Here is a 23,329-nt window from a genome sequence, read left to right on the forward strand (position 1 = left end):
TAACCCAGTCCCTACAGAGCTCCAGCCAAATTGCAGCTGCTTTGTGAAGCAGAAGACTGCAGATAACTGGCCTAGTTCTGACACAAGGGTGTCCCCTGGAGTGTGGGGCAGGTTGTTGCCAGCCTTTGGGGGACCAGCAGTTTAAAACAGGGAATTAGGAGATAGGACATGCTACCCGACTTGTGGGAAGTTGCTTCCAGATCTGTGCCTCAGCCCTCCCTGTTCCCCCATAAGCAGAGCTACTTGTTTGAACTTGGAGACTGGTGCTGTCACTGTACAGAGCACTATGTCTGTATCTTCAGCGTGTGGCTTTAGTTCCTGTTGCTGAGTGTGAGGGCAGGGGCCTGCTTGATGAGTTATGCAGTTGGGCTGTGGCCAGTGGTAAGCAGCCTGGGGTTGCAGCTGAAATGATGTGAGGAAAATCTGCAACAGACTCTGCTTCTATAGGGATTCCCTGACCCATCTTGCTCTGCTCCTTCTCCTTCCTTCTTTCCCTGGATTATCTAGACAATGAGGAGACTGAGGGCAGTGACGTCCCTGCAGACTATCTTCTGGGGGATGTGGAGGGAGATGAGGATGAGGCTGTACATGATGGACCATGAGAATCCCCATGGTGAGTATATGCACATGCGTGTGTGTCTGCATGCTTGCATACCAGGTCCCTCCTTGACTCCTTTCTCAGTGGCATGAACCCCACTCACAGAAGACTCATGGTTCCTGTCTCTGCAGCTGAGGAGCAGGAGTACATCCTACCCCAGGAGGCCTTTCCTCTGCGTCATGAGATTGTGGACAACCCCTCTGCCCTGGACCACCTGCAGGACAAGGCTGACTCTCCTCATGTCAGTGGCAATGAGGCTGAGACCGTGTCCCTGACCCCTGTGGAATCCTTCTCCCTCATTTCCATCTCTCACTCGCTCTATGAGAACCGCCTGCCCCCAGACTTCTTCAGCCCCATCGTGCGGGACATGCTGCTTTTCTATGCCGAGCAGGGTGATGTGCAGATGGCCGTGTCCGTGCTCATTGTGCTCGGGGACCGGATCCGGAAGGAAATCGATGAGCAGACCCAGGTATGGGCCTCTACTGTGGTGGGAAGACTACCTCCAGCAGCATGGTACCTGCTGAAGCAGGTGGACAGTGAACCAGCATGACTTGAAGGGAAGAGGGCTGCTTGCCAGAACTCGGCCATGGAGGGTTTCTTGCTGAGTGCAGACCTCGTTCATCCCTTTTATGCAGTCTGAGGCAGTAGCCCAGCTGGGGAGTCTCAGTTGCTGCCAGGCTGGCTGGGGGTTAGTTGGGTTTGTGACACTGCAGCTCTCCGAGGCTCCAAGTACAGAAGCCAGCCTATTGTGTGGCCTGTATGTAACTCCTTGTGACCTAGTCAGCACAGGGACACTGTGATGTGCAGGATATGGAGCCTCCCCTTCACGAAAGCCCTGGACAGGCCTTGCACTGAGCAGACTTGTACTCTGGAGGACAGATGAGGAAATTGCAGGGTCAGGGGCACCTGGTGGTGACTCCCAGGTACAGACAAACATATCCACCTCTGACAGTCAACTGGCAGCTTTAGCTTCTGGCTGATCTCCACTGTCGGAGACCCTAGCCCCGCCCGCATATTTGGAGATCCAAGCCGATACCCTAAGTGCTAACTGGCAGCGGGTGCTAACTGTGTAGCACTGTTTAATGTGCTTCCTGTGTGAAGGTACAAGTTTCAAGACTCGGGTGTAGCCTGAAGAAGATATTCCAGACCCCATCTGGGGGTGAGGCCAGCCTGGATAAAAGTGGGGAGTGGGGCCCAAGCCCAACTGCCAATGTTGTCAGTTAGGGAGGAAGTATTTCAGCTGCACTGAGGGAATGGGGGATGGAGAAGTCCTGGCACAGTTACCTGGGAGCACTACAGCCCAGAACGCCACTGTGTGCCATTTGCAGCAAAGCAGCAGTGAGCAAGGAGCCCAGCAGGGCAGTCGGTTCCACAGGCTGGGACTCCAGATCCCTGGAATTGGGCTGAACCATGCTCTTGGCCTTCACTTCCCTCAGAACCAATGATGAAAAGTGCAGAGATTGGCTCCTTTTGAAGTTGCCATCCTATATGGGGATGTAGCACAGGTGCAGCTGCATGAAGAGATCAAAGAGCACATCCCTCTCCAACCCTCCCTGTCTGAGTTGTCTGAGTTAACTCGTGATGCACTGCTAGGGCATCAGGTTGCAGAGATGCTATGTAGATTTGCTCTTGAGGTAAGCAGAGAGTAACCCATCTGTGCCCCCTACCTGTCCCCAGGAGCACTGGTACACCTCCTACATCGATCTGCTGCAGCGCTTCCAGCTCTGGAACATCTCCAATGAGGTGATCAAGCTGAGCACATGCAGAGCCATCAACTGCCTCAACCAGGCCTCCACCACCCTGCACATCAACTGCACCAACTGCAAGCGGCCCATGAGCAACAAGGGTTGGATCTGTGACAGGTGAGGAGGCTTGGGGGAAGGGGGAGGTGGTACTTGAGGTACCTAGAGCCTTGCTGTGAAGGAGCCTGTTCCTTTCTCCCTGCACAGCCCACCGGCCTGTTCCAGTTGATTTGTATTCCAGTAGGACCTGGGGATTGTGGTTGAGATTGTGCCCAACATAGCAGGGCAGACAGAGGTATGGACAGTTCCTGCCCTGAAGAGTTTCTAGTTAAATAGACAGGACAAAGAAAAGGTAGGAGGAGAGCAGTGATATGGGAGAAGTGGCTTTGCCAAATTTACACGGCAGGTCAGTGGCAGAGCTGGAAATAAAACCCACCTGCTGTAGAAGGCCAGTACAGTACTCTTAACTGCTGGAGCCATCGGGGGCATGGGAGCACCACGTGGTTCCTTAAGACCTGGATCTGTGTGTGCCGTGGCACAGGGTGGGAGGTGGCTGCCTGGGTTGGATTCACCGAGCTGCCAGCTCTTGTCTGACTTGTCTGCCCTCCCCTCCTCTCCTGGGCAGGTGTCGGCAGTGCGCCAGCATGTGCGCCGTGTGCCACCACGTGGTGAAGGGGCTCTTTGTGTGGTGCCAGGGCTGCAGTCATGGTGGGCACCTGCAGCACATCATGAAGTGGTTGGAAAGCAGCTCCCACTGTCCGGCAGGCTGCGGCCACCTCTGTGAATACACTTGAGCCCAGGGGATTCCCGTGTGGCTGGATTGAAGCCAACAGATCAACTGTGGGTGCCTCTGCTCTGGGCGTGGGTTTGGGTTTGGAGCCACAGCGTGGCTAGGCAGCAGAAGATGCCTCTGATGCCCGTGCAGGGTGGGGGAGCAGGAAGGGGTGATTGCAGACAAGGTTCCTGCATGGGCAGAATCGCAGAGGGCCCGGACACTCCTCCCTGGCTGTTCCTTCCCCAGCAGGGTGTAAACAACTGTAGCAAAGGTGCCAACAGGCCCTTTGGCACCAGGCGCACCCGAGCCTGAGCTCCGCTCCAACTTTTATACCGGATTAAAGAGCAAAGCAGCCCTAGGCCCCAGTTTCTCTTCCTTCCCCGCCCAGGCCGGCATCGCGGCTGCCCGGGACAGGGGCGTGGCGGGTGGCGTCGCCCGGCAGCAGCTGCCGGCGCTGCTCGTACCCAGGACACCGCCAGGCCCTGCCTCTGCTCCAACCGGCAGCAGCGGCACTACCGGGGGGAGGGCGGGCTCCTGTCTGCATGACGCAGCCGCACCCCTGTCCAATGGCATTAGGCTACGTAGCCCTCCCCCCTTGGGATGGGGCCCGTCCGCGCGGAGCCTGCTGGGTGTCGTAGTCCGTGGGGTGGGGCCGGCCCCACATCCCCGCTGCCTGCCCTGGGGCGCGGGCGCTGCCGGGACTACAGCTCTCAGGGGGCAGCGCGGCGGGCGGGGCCTCCCTTCCCTCAGCTCTGCCCCGCCTTCAGCGCGCCGCGATTGGACTGGAGGTGCCGGCGCGATGGAGCGGCTGCTGCTGCTGGTGCTGCTCGTGTGCGCCCCGCGCCCGCTTTGCCCGGCCCGGGCCGGCGGCTGGTGAGCGGCAGGGCCGGCGGCGCGAGGGCAGGGGGGGCCGAGCGGCGCTGACACGTGTCCCCGCAGGGCGGCCGGGGCGCTGGCGGAGGAGCGGCGCTGCACGGTGGAGCGGGCGGACGCGGCGCTGAGCTACGCGCGCTTCGTGGAGCGGTAACGGGGGCCCCGTGGGGCGGGGCGGGGCGCTGGGGACCGCGGCGCCGGGCTCAGCGCTCCGCTCCCGCAGGTTCGCCTTCTCCCGGCCCGTCGTCATACGCGGCCTCACGGACAACGCGGTGAGTCCCGACGCGCGGCCCCCGCGTCCCTCCGGCCTGCCGGGCGAGAGCGGAGAGGCCGGGCCGGGCCCGCCGCGCTCACGCCGTGCTGCCCGCAGGCTTTCCGGGCGCTGTGCACCAGGGACCGGCTGCTGGCGGCCTTCGGGCAGCGCCGGGTGCGGCTCAGCACCGCCAACACCTACTCGTACCGCAAAGGTGAGGTCGGGGGCCAGGGCGGGCACGCGGGACCCGCTCCTGCTCCGCCCGCCCCACCACTGCCACCTCAGTGCTACAGGGCAGGAGGCCCCGGTGAAGACGATGGGTTTGGGCTTCGGCAGAGGCCGGCTTGGTGCTGCTCCATCAGCCTGGGCAGGCCAGGCCCATGTCCCCTGTTGCAGAGGGTCCCGGGCCCAGGGCAGGGGGCGGTGCAGGCTGTGCTCCCTAAAGGTGGGGGAGGGTGGCTGGCTTTTGCTCTGGCCCAGGCAATCCCTGGCTAGGAGCCGGGGCCCTGGCCCAGCTGCCCTGCACTCCCCTGCCTCCAGTGGACATGCCCTTCCAGGAGTACGTGGAGCACCTGCTGGAGCCTCAGGACCTGGATCTGCTGGGCAGTGGTGAGTAGGGGCCTCCCGCTCCTCGCTCAGGGGCTGCACTCACTGCCTACAGCCTAATACGTGCCTGTTCCCACCCAGACACACTCTACTTCTTCGGGGACAACAACTTCACCGAGTGGGGCTCCCTCTTCCAGAAGTATGTGCCCCCGCCCTTCCGCTTGCCCGGCACCACCAGTGCCTACAGCTTCGGCATTGCTGGTCAGTACCAGCCTGGGAGGAGGGTGTGGGCTGGGCCTTTCCTTGGGTCCCAGCCCACACCTGACTGTTTTGGGTAAGCAAGTGGCCCTGAGGTGGCTGATGTGAGCCACCCGTGGGGCACTTTAGGCCAGAATGGGAGAAGGTCAGTGTAAATCATATTTTTAAAAAGCCACAAAACCACTCGGGGGACGACCTGCTTCAGGGTAGGAGAGTCGGGCCCTGGCTCGCCCTAGGAGGGGGTTTGAACTCACCGCGCATGGGGTGACCATCCGTGCTTCCATCTTTACTGGGTAGCCACAAGGGGGAGCTACGTGGAGCTAGGAGTAGGCCAAGCCAGAAGGGAGCTGCCCTGACCAGGAAGGGAATCTAAGGAGTGTTTGAGTTTAGTCCCTACAGCAAAACAATAATTTCCCCTTGAGGCTAAAATCCAGACCCCTTCCCTTGCCAAGGCCCTTCCTACTAAGCCGTGCTGCTGGGCCCATCCTTCTCTGGTTACATGTAGCGCCTCGTACCCAGCTCCCACAGAAGGGTGAATGGCTGCTCCTAAACCCTGTTTAGCCTGTGACCTGGTGCTTAGAGCAGCCAGACTGAAGGTCCAGACCCAGGGAAATACAGATTCAGCCCCCTGTCCCAGGGACCTAGACCCTGGGCCTTCCAGGCTCTCAGCAGGTGCCCCAGCCCTAGGCTGAAAAGGGGTGTTGGGGGGATGGGGTGGGCAGGGAGGAGGTGTCTGCTGCCATTTTAGGTGCCTAACACTGAAGTCTGGGTCCTCTAAGGGAAAGGGTGGGGGAGACAGGGGCAGGGGCAGGAGAAGTTGTAAGAACCAGGTAAGGGGGCAGAAGTGTAGCTGATGTAGTGAAAGGTGGAGCTGAGCCAAGTCTCTGCAAGGGGCTGTTGCTAAAGGCAGGCTGTGGGAGCTGAGCAGCCAGCAGCACCACAGCTCTGCTGCCATCTCTGGGCTGTGTCTGTCCACAGGCTCCGGCTCAGGGGTGCCCTTCCACTGGCATGGCCCTGGGTTCTCCGAGGTGATCTTTGGCAGGAAGGTGAGTGTGTGAGGCTGGGCTGGGCAAGGTGCCACTGATGCCAGCTGGTGCACAGGATGGAGCTATTGCCCCATAATGCACCTGGCCCCTTGTACACACTGGCTGAGGGAGGGGGTGGTAATACTGTGCCTTAAAATCTGGTGCAAAGCTCAATCCCAGCTCAGGGGGTGCTAGGTGCTGCATATATTGGGGGCCCCTGTGACAGGAAGTTTTGGGCATTGGCCAGCCCCAATTCCTATCCCTCGAGGGCAGTTTAGCTAGTGGATCCTGCTGGCCTTGGCCCTCAGGAGCACTGGGCGGAAGGGAAGGGGAGCGAACCCCTGTGGAGATGTTGTGCAGAGGAGCTGCATTTGTTGAGAGCCCCTCTCGTTTCAGCGCTGGTTCCTGTACCCACCAGAGCACACACCTGAGTTCCACCCCAACCGGACGACGCTGTCCTGGCTGCTGGACACATACCCGCGGCTGCCCCCTGAGGCACGGCCCTTAGAGTGCACCATTCGCCCAGGCGAGGTCAGCCTTACCCCCACTCCCAGGCAACCTCCCCACCCAACCAAACACCCATTCCCAAGTTGAGTGCCAGGTCTGCACATGCCAGGAGCAGTGGGGGTGGGGAAAGATTGCCTGGTTGATGCATGGGTTTAACCCCCCCACCCACCCTCCATCACCACATTGATGGGAATGGGAGGGGTGAGGCCTATGCTGTAAGCCCAGCTCCTCCCAGCCTGTGCTGCAGGCCTGGTGACCTCAAGCAGAAGGGAGCGGCAGTATGGGGAGGCAGGCACAGAAGCGGGCTTAGAACCCCCCCCCCTCCCCCCCCCCCAAACACATTCCTTCCGGCTAAGTGTGGGTGTGTGCACACATGCATGCATCTCACACTTAGCCCCTATGTGGATTCCAGCTGGAATGAGCAGCTCTCCCTTATACAGAGTCATCACACAGGGCAAGCACCTTACACAGAGCACGCTGCCAGCCCCTAGCACCATGTAGTAGGTCTCTAGAACACAATAGCACCTAGCCTGCAGCAGTGCAGACAAGTGCCACCCTTCCCTGTCCCTTGTTTACCCTGTGCTCCCCTCCGCAGGTCCTGTACTTCCCTGCCCGCTGGTGGCATGCCACACTCAATTTGGACACAAGCGTTTTTATCTCCACCTTCCTGGGGTAGTGCTGAGCTGTGCCCTGCCCCCATTGCTGTTGGCTCCCCACAGCTGAAGAGTCCATGTGCTTCCTGCCCCAGATAGAAGCTGTGATGCTGCTGTGTTGTAGCACCCCTCTGCCCTCTTCCATGGGCCATTGCAATGGAGACCTTTGTGTGAGCACCTGGATAGGCACAGCACCTGTGTGCACTAGCCCCTTGTGAGGGGTGGGGAGTGCAACTGTTCCAGGCTGTGGCTCAGTGGCCTGACCCTTGTCCTCATGAAGGGTCGAATCTCCTAAGCCTAGGCGCTCACAAGCAGTGCTCCTCTGCAGCTGGACCCTACTTCAGCATCTGTTTGTTCTTCCATTCCTCTCTTCCCCTTGACCTGGGGCTACATTCCAGCAGCTCCATGACCAAATGAGCCCAGGGGAGGGCACCTTCTCTTCTGAGTTTAGTTTATCTTCTTGCATGTTACACTGCTCCAAGTGTTTGAGCAACAAGGCCAGTTTCAGAAGGCAGCTCCTGGGGACTAGCAGACTGGAGTGCTGTCAGTGAGCAGCTTCTACCAGGGCACCTTAGCAGTGGACCAGCTCCCTAGCTTATGGCACATCCCAGCTAGGCAAGGGTGGGGTAAACTGGGAAGTGGGGGGGGGGGGGGGGGGGGGGGGCGGGGTGTCCCTCTGCTGAGCCTGACCTCATATATGCTGTGCCCCCAGCCCCCATGGTGCCTCCTGGAAAAGCCAAGGGACCAGCTCTTTTTGTGCAGCCACTGGCAGGGATTTGCTTACATACTGACTCAGGCATAGGGGACAGGACTGAATACTTGACATTGTTTAGGTTATTTATTGGGGTTTTTTGCCCTGTTACTCTTTGGATTAAAAAAATGTAGATGACTATAATCCTTGGTATTGGCTGGCTGTCTGCTTCACCCCACCACATGGGAAGCCAGGTTGTGTACAAAGGCACTACCCCAGCTGTATCCATCTCTGCAAGTGAGATTGCCCTGCTCTATGTAGCACCTGCCAGCACACAACACACAGCCAGCCCTCAATCCCTGCTGTGGAGAAGGGCAACATCAGGGTTAGCAGAGACAGGCAGCAAAGCTAGGAAGAGATGCCAGGACTCGGCTTACACCTCAGTGCCCCTCCAGCATGAGGAACACCTTGCCACCTCCAGCAATGCAGTTCTGCAGGACCTACACAGAAATGGAGACAGCTGAAGGAAGGGCTGTCCTTAAGCATTGCTCAGGCATGCAGGGATGAAGTCAGGAAGGTCAAAGCACAATTGGAGTTGCAGGTAGCAAGGGATGTGAAGGGTTTTTGCAAGAATCAGCAGCAAGAGGAGGATCAGGGAATGCATGGGTCCCTTGCTGAATTGGGGAGGCAACTGGTGACAGAGAATGCAGAAATGGCTGAAGTGCTCAAAGCCTTTTCCACCTTAGCCTTCACAGGCAAGGGCAGCTCCCAGACTACTATGGTAGGCAGCAGTTTGGGGAGGAAACGAGCAGCCCTCAGCAATGAAAGAACAGGTTAGGGACCACCAAGAAAAGATGGATGTGAACAAGTCCATGGGTCCAGATGAGATGCACCCAAGGGTGCCGAGGAACTTGGCTGATGTGATTGCAGAGCCATTGGTCACCATCTTTGAAAACTCATGGCAATCAGGAGAGCTCCTAGATGATTGGAAAATGGCAAACAGTGCAGGTTGACCAGTGGATGTTGTATACCTTGATTTTAGCAAGGCTTTTGATATGGTCTTCCACAGCATTCTTGCACACAACCTAAGGAAGTATGGCCTGGATGAATGAACTGTAAGGTGGATAGAAAATTGGCTGAAGCATTGATTTCAGAGAGTAGTAATTGCTAAATGTCTAGTTGGCTGCCAGTAACAACAGGAGTGCCCGAGAGGTCGGTCCTGGGGCTGGCTTTGTTCAATATCTTCATCAATGACCTGGAAGATGGAATATGGTGCACCCTCAGCAAGTTTGCAGATGACACTAGATACCCTGCAGGGTACGGCTAAGATTCAGTGACCTAGGCAAATTGGATTGGACCGAAAAAAAAAAAATTCACGAGGTTCAACAAGGACAAGTGCAAAAGTCCTGCACTTAGAACAAAACAATCCCATGCACCACTATAGGCTGGGGGCTGACTGGCTGGGCAGCAGCTGTGCAGAAGAGGACCTGGGGGTTACAGTGGACAATAAGCTGAATATGAGCCAGCAGTGTGCTCTTGTTGCCAAGAAGGTTAACATACTGGACTGCATTGGTAGATGTGGTGCCAGCAGGTCAAGGGAAGTGATTATTCCCCTCTTCAGCGCTGGTGAGGCTACATCAGTTCTGGGCCCCCCACTACAGAAAGGATGTGGACAAATTGGCAAGAGTCCAGTCAAGGGCAACAAAAATGGTTCAGGGGCTGGGGGACATGACTTATGAGGAAGGAACAGGGCTTATTTAATCTAAAGAGGAGACAGAGGGGACTTAATAGCAGTCTACATCTACCTGAGGTGAGGTTCGAAAGCAGATGGAGCTAGACTGGTCTCAGTAGTGGCAGATGACAGAAACAAGGAGCAACAGTTTAAAGTTGCAGCAAGGGAAGTTTAGGTTAGATATTAGGAAGAATTTTCTCACTAGGAGGGTAGTAAAACCGGAACAGGTTACCCAGAGAGGTAGTAGAAGCTCCATCCTTGGAGGTTTTCAAGACCTGGGTAGACAAAGCTTTAGCTGAGATGTCTAGTTGGAGGTGGGGGCTGGACTAGATGACCTCCTGAAGTCTTTTCCAACCCTAACTTTCTACGATTAAGCCTGCACTTCAGAAGCTGGAAGTCTGGAGGTATAGGGGCCTGACCACCACTCCCCATCAGTCACTTTGGAGTGGCCAGAGTCCCTTAGGCAACTACAGTATCAAAAGCAAAGCTGAAAAAAACAAGGTCTCAGAGCATATGCTTCATTTCATCACAGTAATCCTTCTACCACAGGGACCATCACCCACTGAGTGATTTATCCCAGGGGAGGGGAGAAGGGGTGTGGATTACTGTTTGTGAAGCCCTCTAGGTGCTGGGATCACCTCCAGCAAGGATTCATGATCCAGGATGCCATGCAGGTGCTTTTGCCCCCTTCCCCTTCCAGGTTCCTTAAACAAAGGGCCACTCACTGAAATTGAACACAAGTCTTTTGCGGCTAAGAGGAAATACACCCTTTTGCAGCTGGTAATTAACCTGCAGGACTCCTCACCACAGGACAGTACTGAGGCAAACAGCTCTTAACCTGATTAAAAAGAATTACCAAACTCATCAGTGAAAGAATAACATCTGTAGTTCCGATAGGCACCTAGAATTACCAAGCCTGTCACTCTTCATCATGCAGAACATGGTAAGATGATCACTAGCCTGACAAAACAGATCTTCCTCACCTCCTGCTAGATACTAGGCACACTGCCTTTATCCATAGGTAGAGCAGGCTGGCTGGGCAGCTGGCCCGAGATGTCGCTATAGCTAGGTACTGTATGTGTGCCTTTCCCACTCAGCAAAAGCTCAGTGATACTGACTGAAAACCCATGTTTGAGTCAGTTTCACCATCTCCAAGCTAGGGTGGTATGGGGTTGTTAGCCCAGAGGTTGCATGTTCAAGCCCAAAGCAGAAGCACTCACCATGCAGCCCTGTCAGATTCCAACAAATCTGCAAATTCTGCTAAATACCTTGTCACAAGGACATGAGAAAGGAAAGGAAGCATCTCCAACCCCAGCTCCTTATAGTCATGGCCAGTGCCCTGCCACTGCCACCTGCACCCACAAGCTCAACTAGAGGACCCAGTACTAACACACTGCAGCCACTGTTGTCTCTTGGGAAAAATGTCCGGGGCCAGGAATTCACTCTTATACCCAACTCCAGAGCATGTAGCCACATGCATCTCCGTGCACTCCCACATGCCCACCCCCTGAAGTGAAGATTATAGAGGAGGCAAAGCTGCCAGTAACATTCTGGAGTCTTTGCACCTTCAAAAACAGAAGGGACATGCCAAGTGCTCAAGTGGTTTTACCCAGTGCCAAAATACCATCATTGTCCTGTCTGGGGAGAAGTCTAATTGCACAAAGGCCCAGACCATCCAGTAGCAAGGGAGCAGGTTTAAGAATCTGATCAGCAGCAAGGCAAGAACCTAAATGCACTCCCTGCTGAACAGCCCTGACCATGTGATGCAACTGGGAAGGCAGCCCAGGTCTCACACCCAAGGGACACACCATACATGTGCACATCCCAGCAAAGACTGCAGCTAGCCTCATCTACAGCATGGAGGCAAGGAGCCTCTGGAGGTGCTGCATCCCATCCAAACAAGCTTTGCATGGAAGCAGCTTACCCATCGCTCGGGTAGCCCTAATCATGCAGCTCTCCCATTCAGCTCCCATCTGCTCTAGGGATGGGAGAAGCTTCCACTGGCCTTTCCCAAGGAGGGATCCCTGTGGCCACGAACCACTCAGGCTATTTAACACTTATTGCTGAAATATTTATTGACATTGGCAAATTTCCAAAGAGCAAGCTCGGGGAGCCAGCAGTCTGAGCCAAACTTACACCGCAACTCCCAACAACTCGAGACGGGATTCATCTACTTGTTTTTTTTAAAGGGTTTTAATTAGAACAAAAAAAAAATGAACTTAAATCCAAGTGTTTAATGGGGAACTAACAGCCCTGGGCCTCCAGCAATTCCCAGCCTCCATCCTGTGGAACAGTGCTTTCCCAGTACAAGCCTCAGCCAAGTCAATGTCTCCATAACTTACCATCCATTGTCTGCCCCCTCCCCAGCATGTGGCTATTTACAGGGCAACATTCAGAGCTACGCTGGACAGCAGGGAGATGTAGTGCCACAGGAACACCAAGTATGTACATTCAGAGGGAGGGGGAGAGGGCAGCTCATCCCTGGCCCTCACTACCACTGGGAGGCTTCTGCGTACCTCCAGGAGCAGGGCTTCTGCTGGGTGAGGGCTGGAGGGAACTCTCTGGAGAGCTGATTGCTGTGATGTGGAGGAGGGCCCTTCTCTACAGCTGAGATGTGGAGGCAGATGATGAGAAGCAGTGATGCTGGTTGGCCACGCACAGCCCCTGCTCCTCCCAAAGTGCTTTCCAGGGGAGCCATCTTCATGACACGTACTCCCCTACCCCATGAAGTGGTCTTGCTCCAGCCTACCATGTTGCAAAGAACCCAGTGGAAGAATGAAGCTGGGAGGTTCTTTCATGCTCCTGCTCCAGATGGTCCAGCCCAGCTGTGGTTTCAGGGAGATGATATGAAAACACCCTTAGTCCAGCACTGCCAATGGATCTCCAGACATCCAAGAAGAGAGAGACAGACGGAGAGTGAGTAAGGCATGGTGCCAGCCCAGCAAGCTTGGAGAGCAGTCTGCAGCAGGACATGCCTGTGCTGCCACAGCTGGGGCTGCAGAGAGAATCCAGTCAAGCCAACTTCACCCTCCTGTCAATAATCTTCTACCCAACCATTTTCTGATATGAACGCATCTATCACCTCTTTCATAGCAAGGTTGGGAATCAGCTGGTCCTGGGTCAAAGGGCTTCGGGTCACAGGATCAAAGTGTCCCACACGCTGAAAGGGAAGGGAGGCCATGAGGAGGATGGACTGAGAGCCAACTGAGCTAAGCTTCCCCCCAACACTACCACCCTAAGCCTGTTGGCCCAAGCAGTCCCCTAGGCTGCAGACCTTGGGTCTGACCCTATCTGCACAATGAAGACCAGATGCCACAGCCAGGCAATTCAACCCTCTCTCCCTACCCCTTGGATCATCACTTCCTTCTTAGGACCACACCTTGCCCCAGCCAGAGACTGATGTCAGAAGTGCATCATCTCTCCCTCCTACTGAGCAGAAATGGTTTCCATCACAGGCCCCAACCGCTTCTGCTGCTGTGGGAACCTGGGAGAAAGAATCTGGCCCCAGAGCGGTGTGAGGAGCAACACAATGAACAGGAACAGATCCCGAGAGCTGTAAATGATCTCTTGACAGTTAGGTCCCACTACTTAAATGAAGCATCTTTCAACTTTGCTCACACTAAAGCCCTTCCACCTCCCTCCTCTTCCCAATAGGAGCCTGAGGCAACAGACAGACTCAGGAAGAACTGGATCCCAGAGTGAACAGCCCCTCACCGAGGAGCCCTGGATAGCTGAAGTTAAAGCAAGGCCTGGAAACTCACACAGAACAGCTGTTCTTTACTGCCCTGGCATGGGACAAGGTAAGCAGGACCAAGCTGGACTAAGTAGGGCATCTTCAACTCAAAAGTGCTGTTCTACTCACCAGTGCTACCATCCATCCAGAAGAAGGAATGGACAGCCACACCCTGCACCAATGCTGATTCCTCCCTCATGATCAAGGCCTGGGGCTAGCTACAGTAGTGGCACAGTGCCTAAAGAGGCTCCAAGATGGGGGAAGCTGCCCTCTGACTCTCAAGAAAAGCTGACAGGGAAGGGCTGGAGGTTTAGCCTGTGGCACCATTCCCCCTATAAAGGCAGTTTCCAAAATTTACAGGAGTTTTTCACACTTCAGAGGGAAAAACTCTTCAAAGTCACAGGAACAGAGAGAGCACTGGCAGCAACTTCAGCTGAAGAAGCCAATACACCTTTAAGTCACTGTCTCCTAAGAGTCTTTCCCACATCTCTCACCCACCCAACCTCCCCACTCCCCCAGATGCTGAATACTCAGGCTCCCCCATTACCTGGAGATGTTCCTCTATATCTTTCCTGTCATAGGTAATCCCGCTGGGCGTGATACAGGGCTCTCGCATCAGTTCAAAACTGATCTTTCCACACAGGTAGTCAGGGATGTCCCGCTTCTGACTCAAGAGATTGAGGTGCAGCGTTAGGGAGCTGCTGAGCTACAAGACCATCATTCTCTCCCTTCCCTGTGCCGCTGCCACAAGCCAACAAGCAGCTGAAGCAGGGACAGGACCTCAGCATGGACAGAAGCCACACAGAGCTCATAGCTTCTTCTCTGAAGGGGCTCCACCCCTGCTGCCCTGCCTTCCTGCCAGGTGAGGGCACAAGAAAGGTCCTTCACTCATGGCAGACATCAGGTAAGCCAGGAGGGGCAGGTGGAGGCATTGGTTTCTACATCTCTCCATTCCAAGGGTTTGTTTCCTCCCCCTGAAATCCCACCCCAGATAGAGCCACTACCATGCAGCTTTTATTCCATCCATGGCAGATGCACAAGAGCCTTGGAGAACAACTGGCCGATGCTGGGACAGTCCACCCGTAGCTCCAGGCACCTGGCACAGAAGCTCCCATTTTAGACAGATATTGCCAGTGAGTTCCAGATGGCTCTGGCAGCAGTCAGGGGGAGGAGAATGGGAAGGGTGGGATAAGCTACTGGGTCTCTTTGGTACCTTGAGCCAAGCTAGCAAAAGCAGGTCCGCCCCACCCCCAAGCACACCACATGCCATCCTGACAAGGGCAGCAGCACCTGTTCAACACAGCCTCACCTTCCTCTTCTCATCCACCTGAGAGAAGAGCTCATCCATATCTGCCAGGTATTTGTCCTGGAAGAGAAACAGCCTCTTTAATGGGAGGGGCCTGCAGGACTTCATTGCTGCTTCAGCATTGGAGCCTGAAGAATATGGTCTCTGTCCATGTCCCAGATGGAGATCAGTGCCTCTCCCCACAGCACTGGGGCCTCATGGCAGTATTGCCACTTGCACAGAAGATGTGGCTCACAGGAGCAGTTGAAAAAGGGGCTCGATGTGCTCAGGGATTTCCAGGACCAGTTTAGGTCTCCCACCCTCAGCCAATCTCCATTGGCTCCTGCTAGCGCTGGGCAGGGGGAAATTGCATTCAGACAGAACCTTCTTACAGGTGCTGCTCTTGCCCGTGAAAGTGAGAAAGCATCCAGCACCACTAAATGGTTAGTGCTCCTGACCGCTGTACAGGACAGCTGGATGCAAGGGTCAAGCAGAAGGCTGCATAGTGGCAGCATAATGGAGGAGGTGGAGCATGGTGTAGCATGTCAAATCATAGAGGCCAATAGGTTGATAGAGCAGCAGCAGCGCCAAGGCTTCCAAAGAGTCTCTTAAGGTGCCAGAAGAACTGGTAGGAGATAAGGCTATGAGGTGAATCCACAAAAAAGCCCACTGTGCCCTGAGCAGACACCACACAGCAGACAAGCTACCTTGAGTGATGCATCGCACAGCATGGACAGGGCACAGGATATAAATAGGGGATGCAATACCATTCAACCTATTTTTGACATGGGCTGCAGCTGCTGGTATTGGACAGGCACCTGGTGTAAAAAGAGCTTCAGAAGCAGCCTGCATTATACAAACACTGAGCACTGGAGACAGCAGCCACTGTGAGGGGAAACCTGCTTTGTTTCCTTGACCTGTTGCAATTGTGATTATAGCTCTGCTCCCAACAGTCATCCTCGCTCAGCACAGCAGCCTGGAAAGCAGGACATGGTGACAGCCACTTCCCCTTTGTGCTCCAGAATTCCCACAAAGGTTTTACTGTGGCATCTCTTGGTGCCCCCATGGGTTCAACCACCCAGAGGTCACCCATAGGTCTATGCTCACCTCAAAAAGGTCTGGCTACCACCTTTCATGCTAGGGTGGCCCAAGGAAGCAGCACCCCCCAAGTTTGCAGCTCTCCCCAAGCAAAAACACACTGAAACAGTCCAACCCCCCTGGGAGTCCCAAATATACAAAGAGGGAGATGCCTTACATGTTTGGCTTCAATGTTGGCCAGTTGAGCCCTGCCCCGGTTCTCATCCATGTTTTCCTCTTGCTGTGTCCTTCGGCATTCGTCCAGCTCCCTAGGACAGATGCAGAAGAATATTACAGCACAGAGCAAGCTTTGGCAAGCAACCAGGAACACCATGCTGGAGAAGGAGGAGCGGTCACCTCCCAATTAACACAGGTCCCTGGCACAAAGCCTCTGACTTTCTCAGAAAGGGACTCCACCATCTATAACAGCACCAGACTACTTAGGGCAACAGCAGATGCCAGCAGGTGTTCAACCCCTTTGCCTTCCTCACACCCCAGATAGCAAAGTCAGTCTATGAGGCCAGGCTGCCCTCATCCTTCAGAGGACTCTCCAATTCCTTCCCCTTGTTTGCAGAGGCCTGATATTCTTCCAGGCCATCCCTCCTAGCTGCTGAGGGGGAAGAGATTCCTACCCACATTACCTCTCCTTCTCAGCCATGATAAGTTTGGTCAGATAGGAGTGCAACTCATTTTCCTGGTTGATCCGTTTCTCCTCAATGCTGTTCCAGCGCTTCTTCTTGGCAATCCTCAGGGCACTTGGAATGTCATCCCCAAAATTCAGCCGCTGCTCCTTGGCAAGATTGTGGGCTGAGGAGACAAAGTGGAGGTCAGCAGAGAAGCCTTCCTAAACCCACTTGGCAGTGCAGCTCATCACGAGAAGTGCAATACCAGCCTCTAGATGATGGTTTCACTCTTTCTGCTCCGGCCACGCCAGCACCTACACATGCAGGGCAGACGGAAGTTGACATCTACAGCTTTAAGTGGCTAATATGCTCCTGAGTGGCACTGCCCTAAGTCATGCTGCTGCTGTAGCACAAAGCAGCAAATGGGGAGGGCTCATTAAACTTGAAGCTGCAGGCTACAACCCGAACCCCACCATACCAGCTGCAGAGAAACTGCTTGGGGACTGAATTCCAAGCAGCTGCCAAAGAAATTGACTCCCCCTTGGGCCTCACCCGCAGCCACATGACTGGTGTGTGGTCAAGCACAGAGGCACTGAACTCCCACAGGCTTTCAACTGGTGCTCCAAACACCCCCGGCCTAGGGAGAAGCTGTGCACGTACGGTCACTCCAAGCTGTCCCCTGCTCAACTCCAGCCTTTTCTACTTTGTATTCACAGGCTGTAGTTTTGCAGGTGGGCGCTACTTGTGCCCGTTCAGGATGGGAGGCCTGCCTGCAGCTTAGCTAGGGCCTCCATCCTAGCACCTTTGAACAGAGAACAGCCACACCCCCTGCCGGTAAGTTAAAAGCAGCCAGGGCACTCCTGTTAGCAGGGAAGGTCAATAGACTATGAAGACTGTCAATGCCTTGAGTCAGGCCCAGCTGCCTGTTGACTGGCAGGCACTCACCCCTCTGCAGGTTAGCGATGGCCTCATCATAGTTCTCCATCTCCATCTGGCACTGACCCAGGAAGAAGTGGGCCTTTACAGACTGGCTGTCTAGCTCCAGTGCATGCTTGCAGTCTGCCAGGGCTTTATCGTGCTGCTGCATCTTCAGGTAGCACAAGGCCCGGTTGGTGTAATACACGGCTACCAAGGGATTGCGGTTCTGGAAGAAGACCTGCGTGCGTTAGGGGCAACCCAGGGCAACACCACCCCCAGACTTCCCTAACCGCTGGGGCTGGGAGGCTTCCTGGTGTGTGACCACTTTCCACTACTCTCCTGGGCCATTATATACAGTCTACTAGGCTGCACTCAGCCTTGATATTTAGCTTATTTTGACCTTTGCTTGTTACTGGATCTCATTATGCAGATATGTATGTTGCACCATCTTTACAAAACCTCCTTTTCCTCAGTGTTGCTTATGTTAACATCTACAGTATCACAGGGACAGACCTCGTGCTTTGGGCCACTTGCTCGGGGGTCTTGCAACTGCTCCGCGGGTCCTGAGCCCTGGACTCCGCCCCCGGCTCTAGGCCGCCCCTGCCCTCCTGCCTGCTCCTGGGCCAGGGCAGGAACCAGCGCTAAGGGGCCTCCCCCGGCCCGCCGTGGCCCGCGGGGCCCTGCCAGCCAGGCGCGCTGGAGGGCGGCGGGGCCCGGTAGAGGCCGCGCGGCGGCGGCACCGCCCCTAGCCCGGCCCTTCTCTTCCCCCGGCCCCGCACTCACGATGGCGCGGCCGTAGCAGGCGGCCGCCTCAGGGTACTTGCGGCCGACGAAGAGGCGGTTGCCCTGCTCCTTGTGCTCCTGCGCGCTGTGGCTCTTCTCGGGGCTGCCGCCGCCCGGCCCCGCGCCCGCGCCGCCCGGCCCCCCGCCCCGCGGCCCCGCCCCGCACGGCCCCGCGCCGCCGCCGCCGCCGCCCTCCTTCTCCTCCTTGCCCTTCATCCCCGCGCGCGCCCGCCCGCCCGGCCTGGCGCTGCGCTGCGGCTGCGACACCGACGGCGCCGGCCACAGCCACGGCCCCGCCCCGCCCGCCGGAACTTCCGGGACGGGGGCGTGGCCTGCGGGAGGGGTCACGTGAGGGGCGGGGCTGGGGCTGCCGCAGGGGACACTGGGAAGCTGGCGCGAATCGCACGGCGCGTGCTGGGAGCGTTGGTGGAGAGCGGGGGCGACCGCGGGAGCGAGGGGTCCTCACAGACATGGCGGCCAAGGGAGGTCTCTACGGCTGCCAAGACCCCGCGTGCTGGAGACGAGTGCGCGACCTGCACTGGGCGGTGGTCGAAGCCAAGGGGAGCGAGCGGAAAGGCCTCGCCGGGCTGGAGAAATGGTAAATGCGGCGGCGGCGGCGGCGCCCGCGCAACTGCTCGTCCCGCCCGAAGCTGTCGCCAGTGCGGAGCCCCAGGCTCTGGTGCCCCGGTGACACGAGGGGCCGCAGGGGGTCGGGTGCAGGCGGCGGCGCGAGTCCTGCCCGCTCTGGGCTCTGTTTCAGGTATCAGGAGGAGTTGCCGGCTGCTCTCGCGGGACGGAAAGAGAAGCATTTGACCCAGGGCGAAGTAGTGAAGCTGATGCAGTGGAAACTCACCGTGAGTCACTTCCCAGCTGAATGGCCACGTGCAGCGTCTCAGCCCTATAATGGGAGTGGATGCACGGCTGGGACGGGGGTCTCAGCCCCCCACGGGCTGCGACATCTCTTCCAGGTGCTGGGAGATCCGACGTCTGCAGGGTATTGAGTGTTTGCTTCCGCTCGGGAGCACGTGCGCGCCAGCTGTCTGACAGCTATTTAAATTGGTAACTGTTGTGCTTACCTTTCTAAGGTTGAGACAGAAATCATGGGCCGGCCATAGCCTCTGGCCCAGGGCAGGGGTAGAGAAGCAGTTTTATGTCATCTTTGCGGCTTGTTAATCAATTAATCAGTCTGGACCCTGGTTCAACCTGCAACAACCTTGGGGTTGCTCTAAGTTGCATTCAGCTGCAGACAGGCTGTGGTAAGTCGGGCCTGAGGAGTCAGTAGCCTCATCTCTAGAAATGTCACGTTTCTTTTTGATCCTGTCTCCATGTAAACACCTTTGCTAGCCGAACAAATTTAGTTAGGAGCATGATGGAGCTCTGTCCTTAGCTCACCTTGTTATCGCCCAGCTTACACGACTGAAGCCTGAATGCAGATACAGTCACGATGGCAAAGCAGCGTATTTCTGGGATAGTCTGTTCCACTTGGGGAACTGGTGTGAGCTGTCCTAACACAACAGTTTAAAGGATCCAATGACTGCATCTCCAGTAGGGGATTTAGCAGTCCAGCCATGCCAGTCATGTTATAGCAGCAAACCAGTTTGAGTGTAGATAAATCCTAACCTTTTGCATTTCACACAGCTTGGTCAGTTTCCTCCCACTAGCTCCACAGGCCTGTGATTGGATTTCCAGGGGAATTATTATTAATTTGTTTTTACACAGCGTTAGTACTGCCCACAGCTCTTTGAGCGCACAGAGAGATTATCTGCATCAGTGAGCTTATAATTGAATTATTTTCATTGGCTCTGAATCCACTGGAATGGAGCGGTTGGTCCAATTATAGCTGGGCAGGGTGAAAGCAGCAGGCTGGCTTAGTCACTAAGAATATTTGGGAGAAAGGAGAAGGTAGATGAAACTGCACTGAGATAGGAGTGTCGTGGTAATAGGATAGAGCCGTGAAGGCAAGGCTGTTGTCTACTTGGGAAAACGAGGAAAGGAAGGTAAAATCCCAGAGAAGATGCAGAGTAAGGGGGTGGCGTAGTAGCTGGAAAAGATACACGAGAGTTGTGAACAAGTAAACTTTCCTCCAGGCACACTGTGCTCAGCCTCAAACCACTTTGCATTTTCCAAATTGGTTACCCAACTTCCTATTCCTTAGGACAGGGGTGTCAAAGACCCAGCCCGCAGACCAGGTCTGGCCCTCGGACCTGTCACAGCCCACAAGACTCCTAGAGGGGTTGGGGTGAGTGGGGGCTGGGCCCATTGCTGAATACTAGGGCACAGAGCCTTGTTGCCAGTTCAGTGGCAGCAGGGCAAGCAAAGACTGTTATTCCTCTCGGCTCCTTGAGCCAACACAAACACCCAGGAAACCACAGCAGTTCACACCACTGCCACTTCCCCTGTTGCCAGAGGTAGATCTGGATCTAGCCCACGAGGAGCTCTGTGGTCTGGATGTGGCTTTAGGACAAGCCCAGGGGAGTTGGACAGTATTGCTTTAGGCAAAGACCTCTTGGGCTATCTTCTCTCTGACCTCAGAGTCTTATCTTTAGGGCGTGGTGGATCCCAGGGGGCATGTAGAGCATAGTCAGGGGACTACAGTTGAACAGAAATGTATACCAAGAAAGAATTGCTCTGTTTTTTTTTCAAAGGGTTGGCAAAGAACTCATGGCCTCAGAGTTGGATCCCCTCTAATAAGAGTATTGCCCCTTTCAGCCCCTGGGGTTACAAGCAATGAGCTGTAGTCACCTGCACAGCTAAGTCTTCAGTTGAGGGGGGCTCACCTTGCTGCCTTCTCTCCTCCCCTCTAGCGGGGAAAGTTCCGTCCTCGTCTGCAGCAGCTGGTGGCCACTAACTCCCAGGAGACAGTGGAGCGCTGTACAAGGAAAGCTTTTCAGCTCCTCCCAGATGTGGCAGCTGCCATAACTGAGCTGAGCCAGCTAAAGGCTATAGGACCAGCCACAGCTTCAGGTAAGGACTAAGGGAATTCAGTGAGGGATGGGGAAGAGATAAGGGGGTAGAGCCATGGATTGACCAAACTGTAAGTGAAAGAACAGCCAGGGTTGGTCAGCACTTTCACCCAAACAGCCATGCACTGCTACTTGCATAGTGGGATGCAAGATGCTGACACTCATGGCTCCTGGGAAACAGCGGTGGCCCTAGATCCCAGCCCTGTGGACAAGGGGGAAGCCACTGGTTCTTCCTAGTCTTGCAGGCAGCCAAACTAGTTGCTAGTGGCCTGTTAAAACCAAAACCTTGAAGAGGTCCTTAGCACTGAGGGCAGCAGAAAGTACAGGTCGAGGGCATGCAAACCTGCACGAGAAGGTGCCAGCTGGGATGGTTGAGTCACTGGCTTGGTGTATTTCCTGCTGTGATGAGCTGGTGGAGAGACACCTATCTGTGGAAGCAGAGGTAATTCCAGCTGCCCAAGGGCAAGCCTCCCCTTGAACCCTGCACTGGTCCAGTCCCATCTCTCCTGGGAGTGTTGGTGTGCACAAGTCCTCTTGGCTTGGCTTCAGGTTCTGTGATGTGCCAGCTTGCCCTGGCAGGCTCTGACAGGCATCCAAGAGCCAGCCCCAAGGCCCTAAGAAAGTGGACATCTGCTGTGATGAAGGATTTGGCATCTCCTGCTATCCCCCACCCCCTCCAACCTGTCCAGTTCCTCTGCTGCATACTCCCCCACCTTCCCATTTCAGCAATCCTGGCAGCAGGAGCCCCTGAGGTTGTGGCTTTCATGGCAGATGAAGCAGTGGAGTCCATCCCAGGCCTCACCCCCATTAAGTATTCCCTCAAGCATTACATCTGCTACCTGGACAGGATCCAGCTTTGTACCAAGAAACTAAATGAAGGTGAGGGGTGGGGGCCACACTGCAGTAGGACCTGTGGAGGGAGGGGGAAGATATTTGCTGCATCTCTGTTTTAAAGGTCTTGTCTTGAAAAGCCAGTAGAACTGCAGCGCTTATGGCAAGGTTGTTGTTGCACTACTGGACAAAGTAGTTCATACCCAGAGCTGGGGGTCAGGTTTCCTCCTCTTCTCTGTTGCTGCTTTTGTGGCATTGGACAAGTCTCTTGGTCTCTGCTCCACCTTCCCTATCCATGCTATGAAGATAACACTCCCCTGCCACCGCACGCTCCATTGAGATCCTCCAGTGAAAATTTATTTAAGTGCCAAATTGTGACCTGAAGTTTCTGTGTCCAGTAACTGAGACACAGGCAGTGCCTTGCAGTTGTATCAAGTAGATTTCCTTGGTTTCTTACACATGCATCTTGCAGGCACGGTAGGTCCCTGCTCATCAGCACCAGCTGCTGTGCGATCTCTCTCTTCACCTTGCCTTGTGTCTGCTCCACTAGCTTGCAGAATCTCTTGCTTGAACCTATGGTAGCTTCTTCCATAGTTACCTGTACCACCAGGTGTTGTGTGTAGGGGAGAGGTTTTACCTTTTAAGCCTTTCCTACCCTTCAGAACAGGGCTGGGAGCAGCAGCTGGGGAGAAGGGTGTTGCAAGCCCATGTTTTTGCTATGCACAACCATGTAGCAACAACAGCTTTTGATCTTTCCCTCCCTGCAATCTGCTGTGACCAGGCATTTGAAGCAGGAGGGAGGTACGTTCCAGAGCTGCTTGGGAAGAGGGAGTAATTCTGGCCTGCAGAGCTGCACGGAGGGAATGTGTGTGTGGTTTTATTCTGTACTCTCAACCTCTCACTTTTCTGGGCCACAAGTCTCCCCAGGAACTCATCAGGGGCCTGGAGAGTGGGTAGATCTGGTTCTGTTGCAGCCATAGAGCTTAATGGCTCAATTTGCAATCTTTTCCAGTTGACAAAGAGAAAGACTGGACTCCTCACCAGGTGGAGATGTGTCTCTGGGCCTGGGCTGTGGCACAGAAATTGTGTCCTGCGCTGCTGCAGACACTTTGCTTAGGGGAAGAAGAGGCTGGTGAGGATGCCAGAGCCACAAAGAAACAAAAAACCAAATGAAATCATCCCAGGCAGAGACCCAACAAGCATCTACATGTTTGCCTCCTGTAGGCTGATCCACAGCCTATGGTGGACTCCTCGGGGATCCAAGTGTTGCCCTGGTTCTGGTGCCTTGGGTGAGGGGGGGGAAGGAAGAGGAGGAGGGAGACGTTAAGTGAATCCCTCCGCATTCTGTAGCCCAAGCTGCAGAAACCTGTGTTCAAGACCCTATCTTCTCCAGGCACTGGCTTTGTGAGTGTCTTGCTTCTTTCAATGATTTTTTAATAAAACTTTGATAGACTTTTGTAGAA

At 55.3% G+C, this 23,329-nt stretch overlaps 4 protein-coding genes across 9 annotated transcripts in view; 3 read left to right on the top strand and 1 right to left on the bottom strand.

Annotated features, from left to right (window-relative positions):
• The window catches only part of WDR24 (WD repeat domain 24), a 16,543-nt gene extending 13,074 nt beyond the window's left edge, over nt 1–3,469 (top strand). Inside the window, 5 exon segments of the mRNA XM_059716731.1 lie at nt 473–581; nt 583–613; nt 730–1,067; nt 2,276–2,460; nt 2,966–3,469. Coding sequence (XP_059572714.1) covers nt 473–581; nt 583–613; nt 730–1,067; nt 2,276–2,460; nt 2,966–3,134 — 832 coding nt within the window. The 3' untranslated portion in view covers nt 3,135–3,469.
• Nucleotides 3,470–3,564: 95 nt separating this feature from the next.
• Nucleotides 3,565–8,125, top strand: JMJD8 (jumonji domain containing 8). 4 transcript variants are annotated; one of them, XM_059716575.1, is made up of 9 exons: nt 3,818–3,988; nt 4,055–4,138; nt 4,212–4,260; nt 4,359–4,455; nt 4,782–4,850; nt 4,929–5,048; nt 6,024–6,091; nt 6,467–6,601; nt 7,173–8,125. In XM_059716575.1, the coding sequence occupies exons 1-9, from the start codon at nt 3,915–3,917 to the stop codon at nt 7,251–7,253; spliced, it is 777 nt and encodes a 258-aa protein (XP_059572558.1). In that variant the 5' UTR covers nt 3,818–3,914; the 3' UTR covers nt 7,254–8,125. The 4 variants fall into 4 exon arrangements, with proteins under 4 accessions (XP_059572556.1, XP_059572557.1, XP_059572558.1 ...); XM_059716573.1 differs by having other exon boundaries at nt 3,565–3,988; nt 4,055–4,260; nt 4,799–4,850; XM_059716576.1 differs by lacking the exon at nt 4,055–4,138.
• Nucleotides 8,126–11,710: 3,585 nt separating this feature from the next.
• Nucleotides 11,711–18,345, bottom strand: STUB1 (STIP1 homology and U-box containing protein 1). The gene is made up of 7 exons (XM_006262888.4): nt 18,073–18,345; nt 17,317–17,515; nt 16,390–16,555; nt 15,927–16,017; nt 14,696–14,752; nt 13,934–14,050; nt 11,711–12,813 (listed from the first exon to the last, which is right to left on the bottom strand). The coding sequence occupies exons 1-7, from the start codon at nt 18,286–18,288 to the stop codon at nt 12,688–12,690; spliced, it is 972 nt and encodes a 323-aa protein (XP_006262950.3). The 5' UTR covers nt 18,289–18,345; the 3' UTR covers nt 11,711–12,687.
• An 82-nt stretch (nt 18,346–18,427) lies between these two features.
• Nucleotides 18,428–23,329, top strand: LOC106737444 (uncharacterized). 3 transcript variants are annotated; one of them, XM_019493130.2, is made up of 5 exons: nt 18,429–18,670; nt 18,833–19,040; nt 20,877–21,036; nt 21,762–21,914; nt 22,879–23,329. In XM_019493130.2, exons 1-5 carry the CDS (start codon nt 18,543–18,545, stop codon nt 23,037–23,039), a joined length of 810 nt encoding a protein of 269 aa, XP_019348675.1. In that variant the 5' UTR covers nt 18,429–18,542; the 3' UTR covers nt 23,040–23,329. The 3 variants fall into 3 exon arrangements, with proteins under 3 accessions (XP_019348676.1, XP_019348675.1, XP_014452987.1); XM_014597501.3 differs by having other exon boundaries at nt 18,431–18,670; nt 18,833–18,926; XM_019493131.2 differs by lacking the exon at nt 21,762–21,914 and having other exon boundaries at nt 18,428–18,670.

This window comes from Alligator mississippiensis, chromosome 13 (assembly GCF_030867095.1).
Source record: "Alligator mississippiensis isolate rAllMis1 chromosome 13, rAllMis1, whole genome shotgun sequence".
Taxonomy (NCBI): Eukaryota; Metazoa; Chordata; order Crocodylia; family Alligatoridae; genus Alligator; species Alligator mississippiensis.

What these genes read in the sequence shown, in the direction of transcription:
- JMJD8 (XM_059716573.1), top strand. Translation starts at nt 3,716, where the DNA reads ATGGGGCCCGTCCGCGCGGAGCCTGCTGGGTGTCGTAGTCCGTGGGGT. An exon ending in GCGGCCTCACGGACAACGCG is followed by an intron (nt 4,261 to 4,358) that starts GTGAGTCCCGAC and finishes TGCTGCCCGCAG; the next exon opens with GCTTTCCGGGCGCTGTGCAC. An exon ending in CCTGGATCTGCTGGGCAGTG is followed by an intron (nt 4,851 to 4,928) that starts GTGAGTAGGGGC and finishes GTTCCCACCCAG; the next exon opens with ACACACTCTACTTCTTCGGG.
- LOC106737444 (XM_019493130.2), top strand. Translation starts at nt 18,543, where the DNA reads ATGGCGGCCAAGGGAGGTCTCTACGGCTGCCAAGACCCCGCGTGCTGG. An exon ending in GGCTGCGACATCTCTTCCAG is followed by an intron (nt 19,041 to 20,876) that starts GTGCTGGGAGAT and finishes CCTCCCCTCTAG; the next exon opens with CGGGGAAAGTTCCGTCCTCG. An exon ending in TACCAAGAAACTAAATGAAG is followed by an intron (nt 21,915 to 22,878) that starts GTGAGGGGTGGG and finishes AATCTTTTCCAG; the next exon opens with TTGACAAAGAGAAAGACTGG.
- STUB1 (XM_006262888.4), bottom strand. Translation starts at nt 18,288, where the DNA reads ATGAAGGGCAAGGAGGAGAAGGAGGGCGGCGGCGGCGGCGGCGCGGGG. An exon ending in CCTGCTACGGCCGCGCCATC is followed by an intron (nt 17,516 to 18,072) that starts GTGAGTGCGGGG and finishes GTCTTCTTCCAG; the next exon opens with AACCGCAATCCCTTGGTAGC. An exon ending in CCAACATTGAAGCCAAACAT is followed by an intron (nt 14,753 to 15,926) that starts GTAAGGCATCTC and finishes TTTCTCTTCCAG; the next exon opens with GACAAATACCTGGCAGATAT.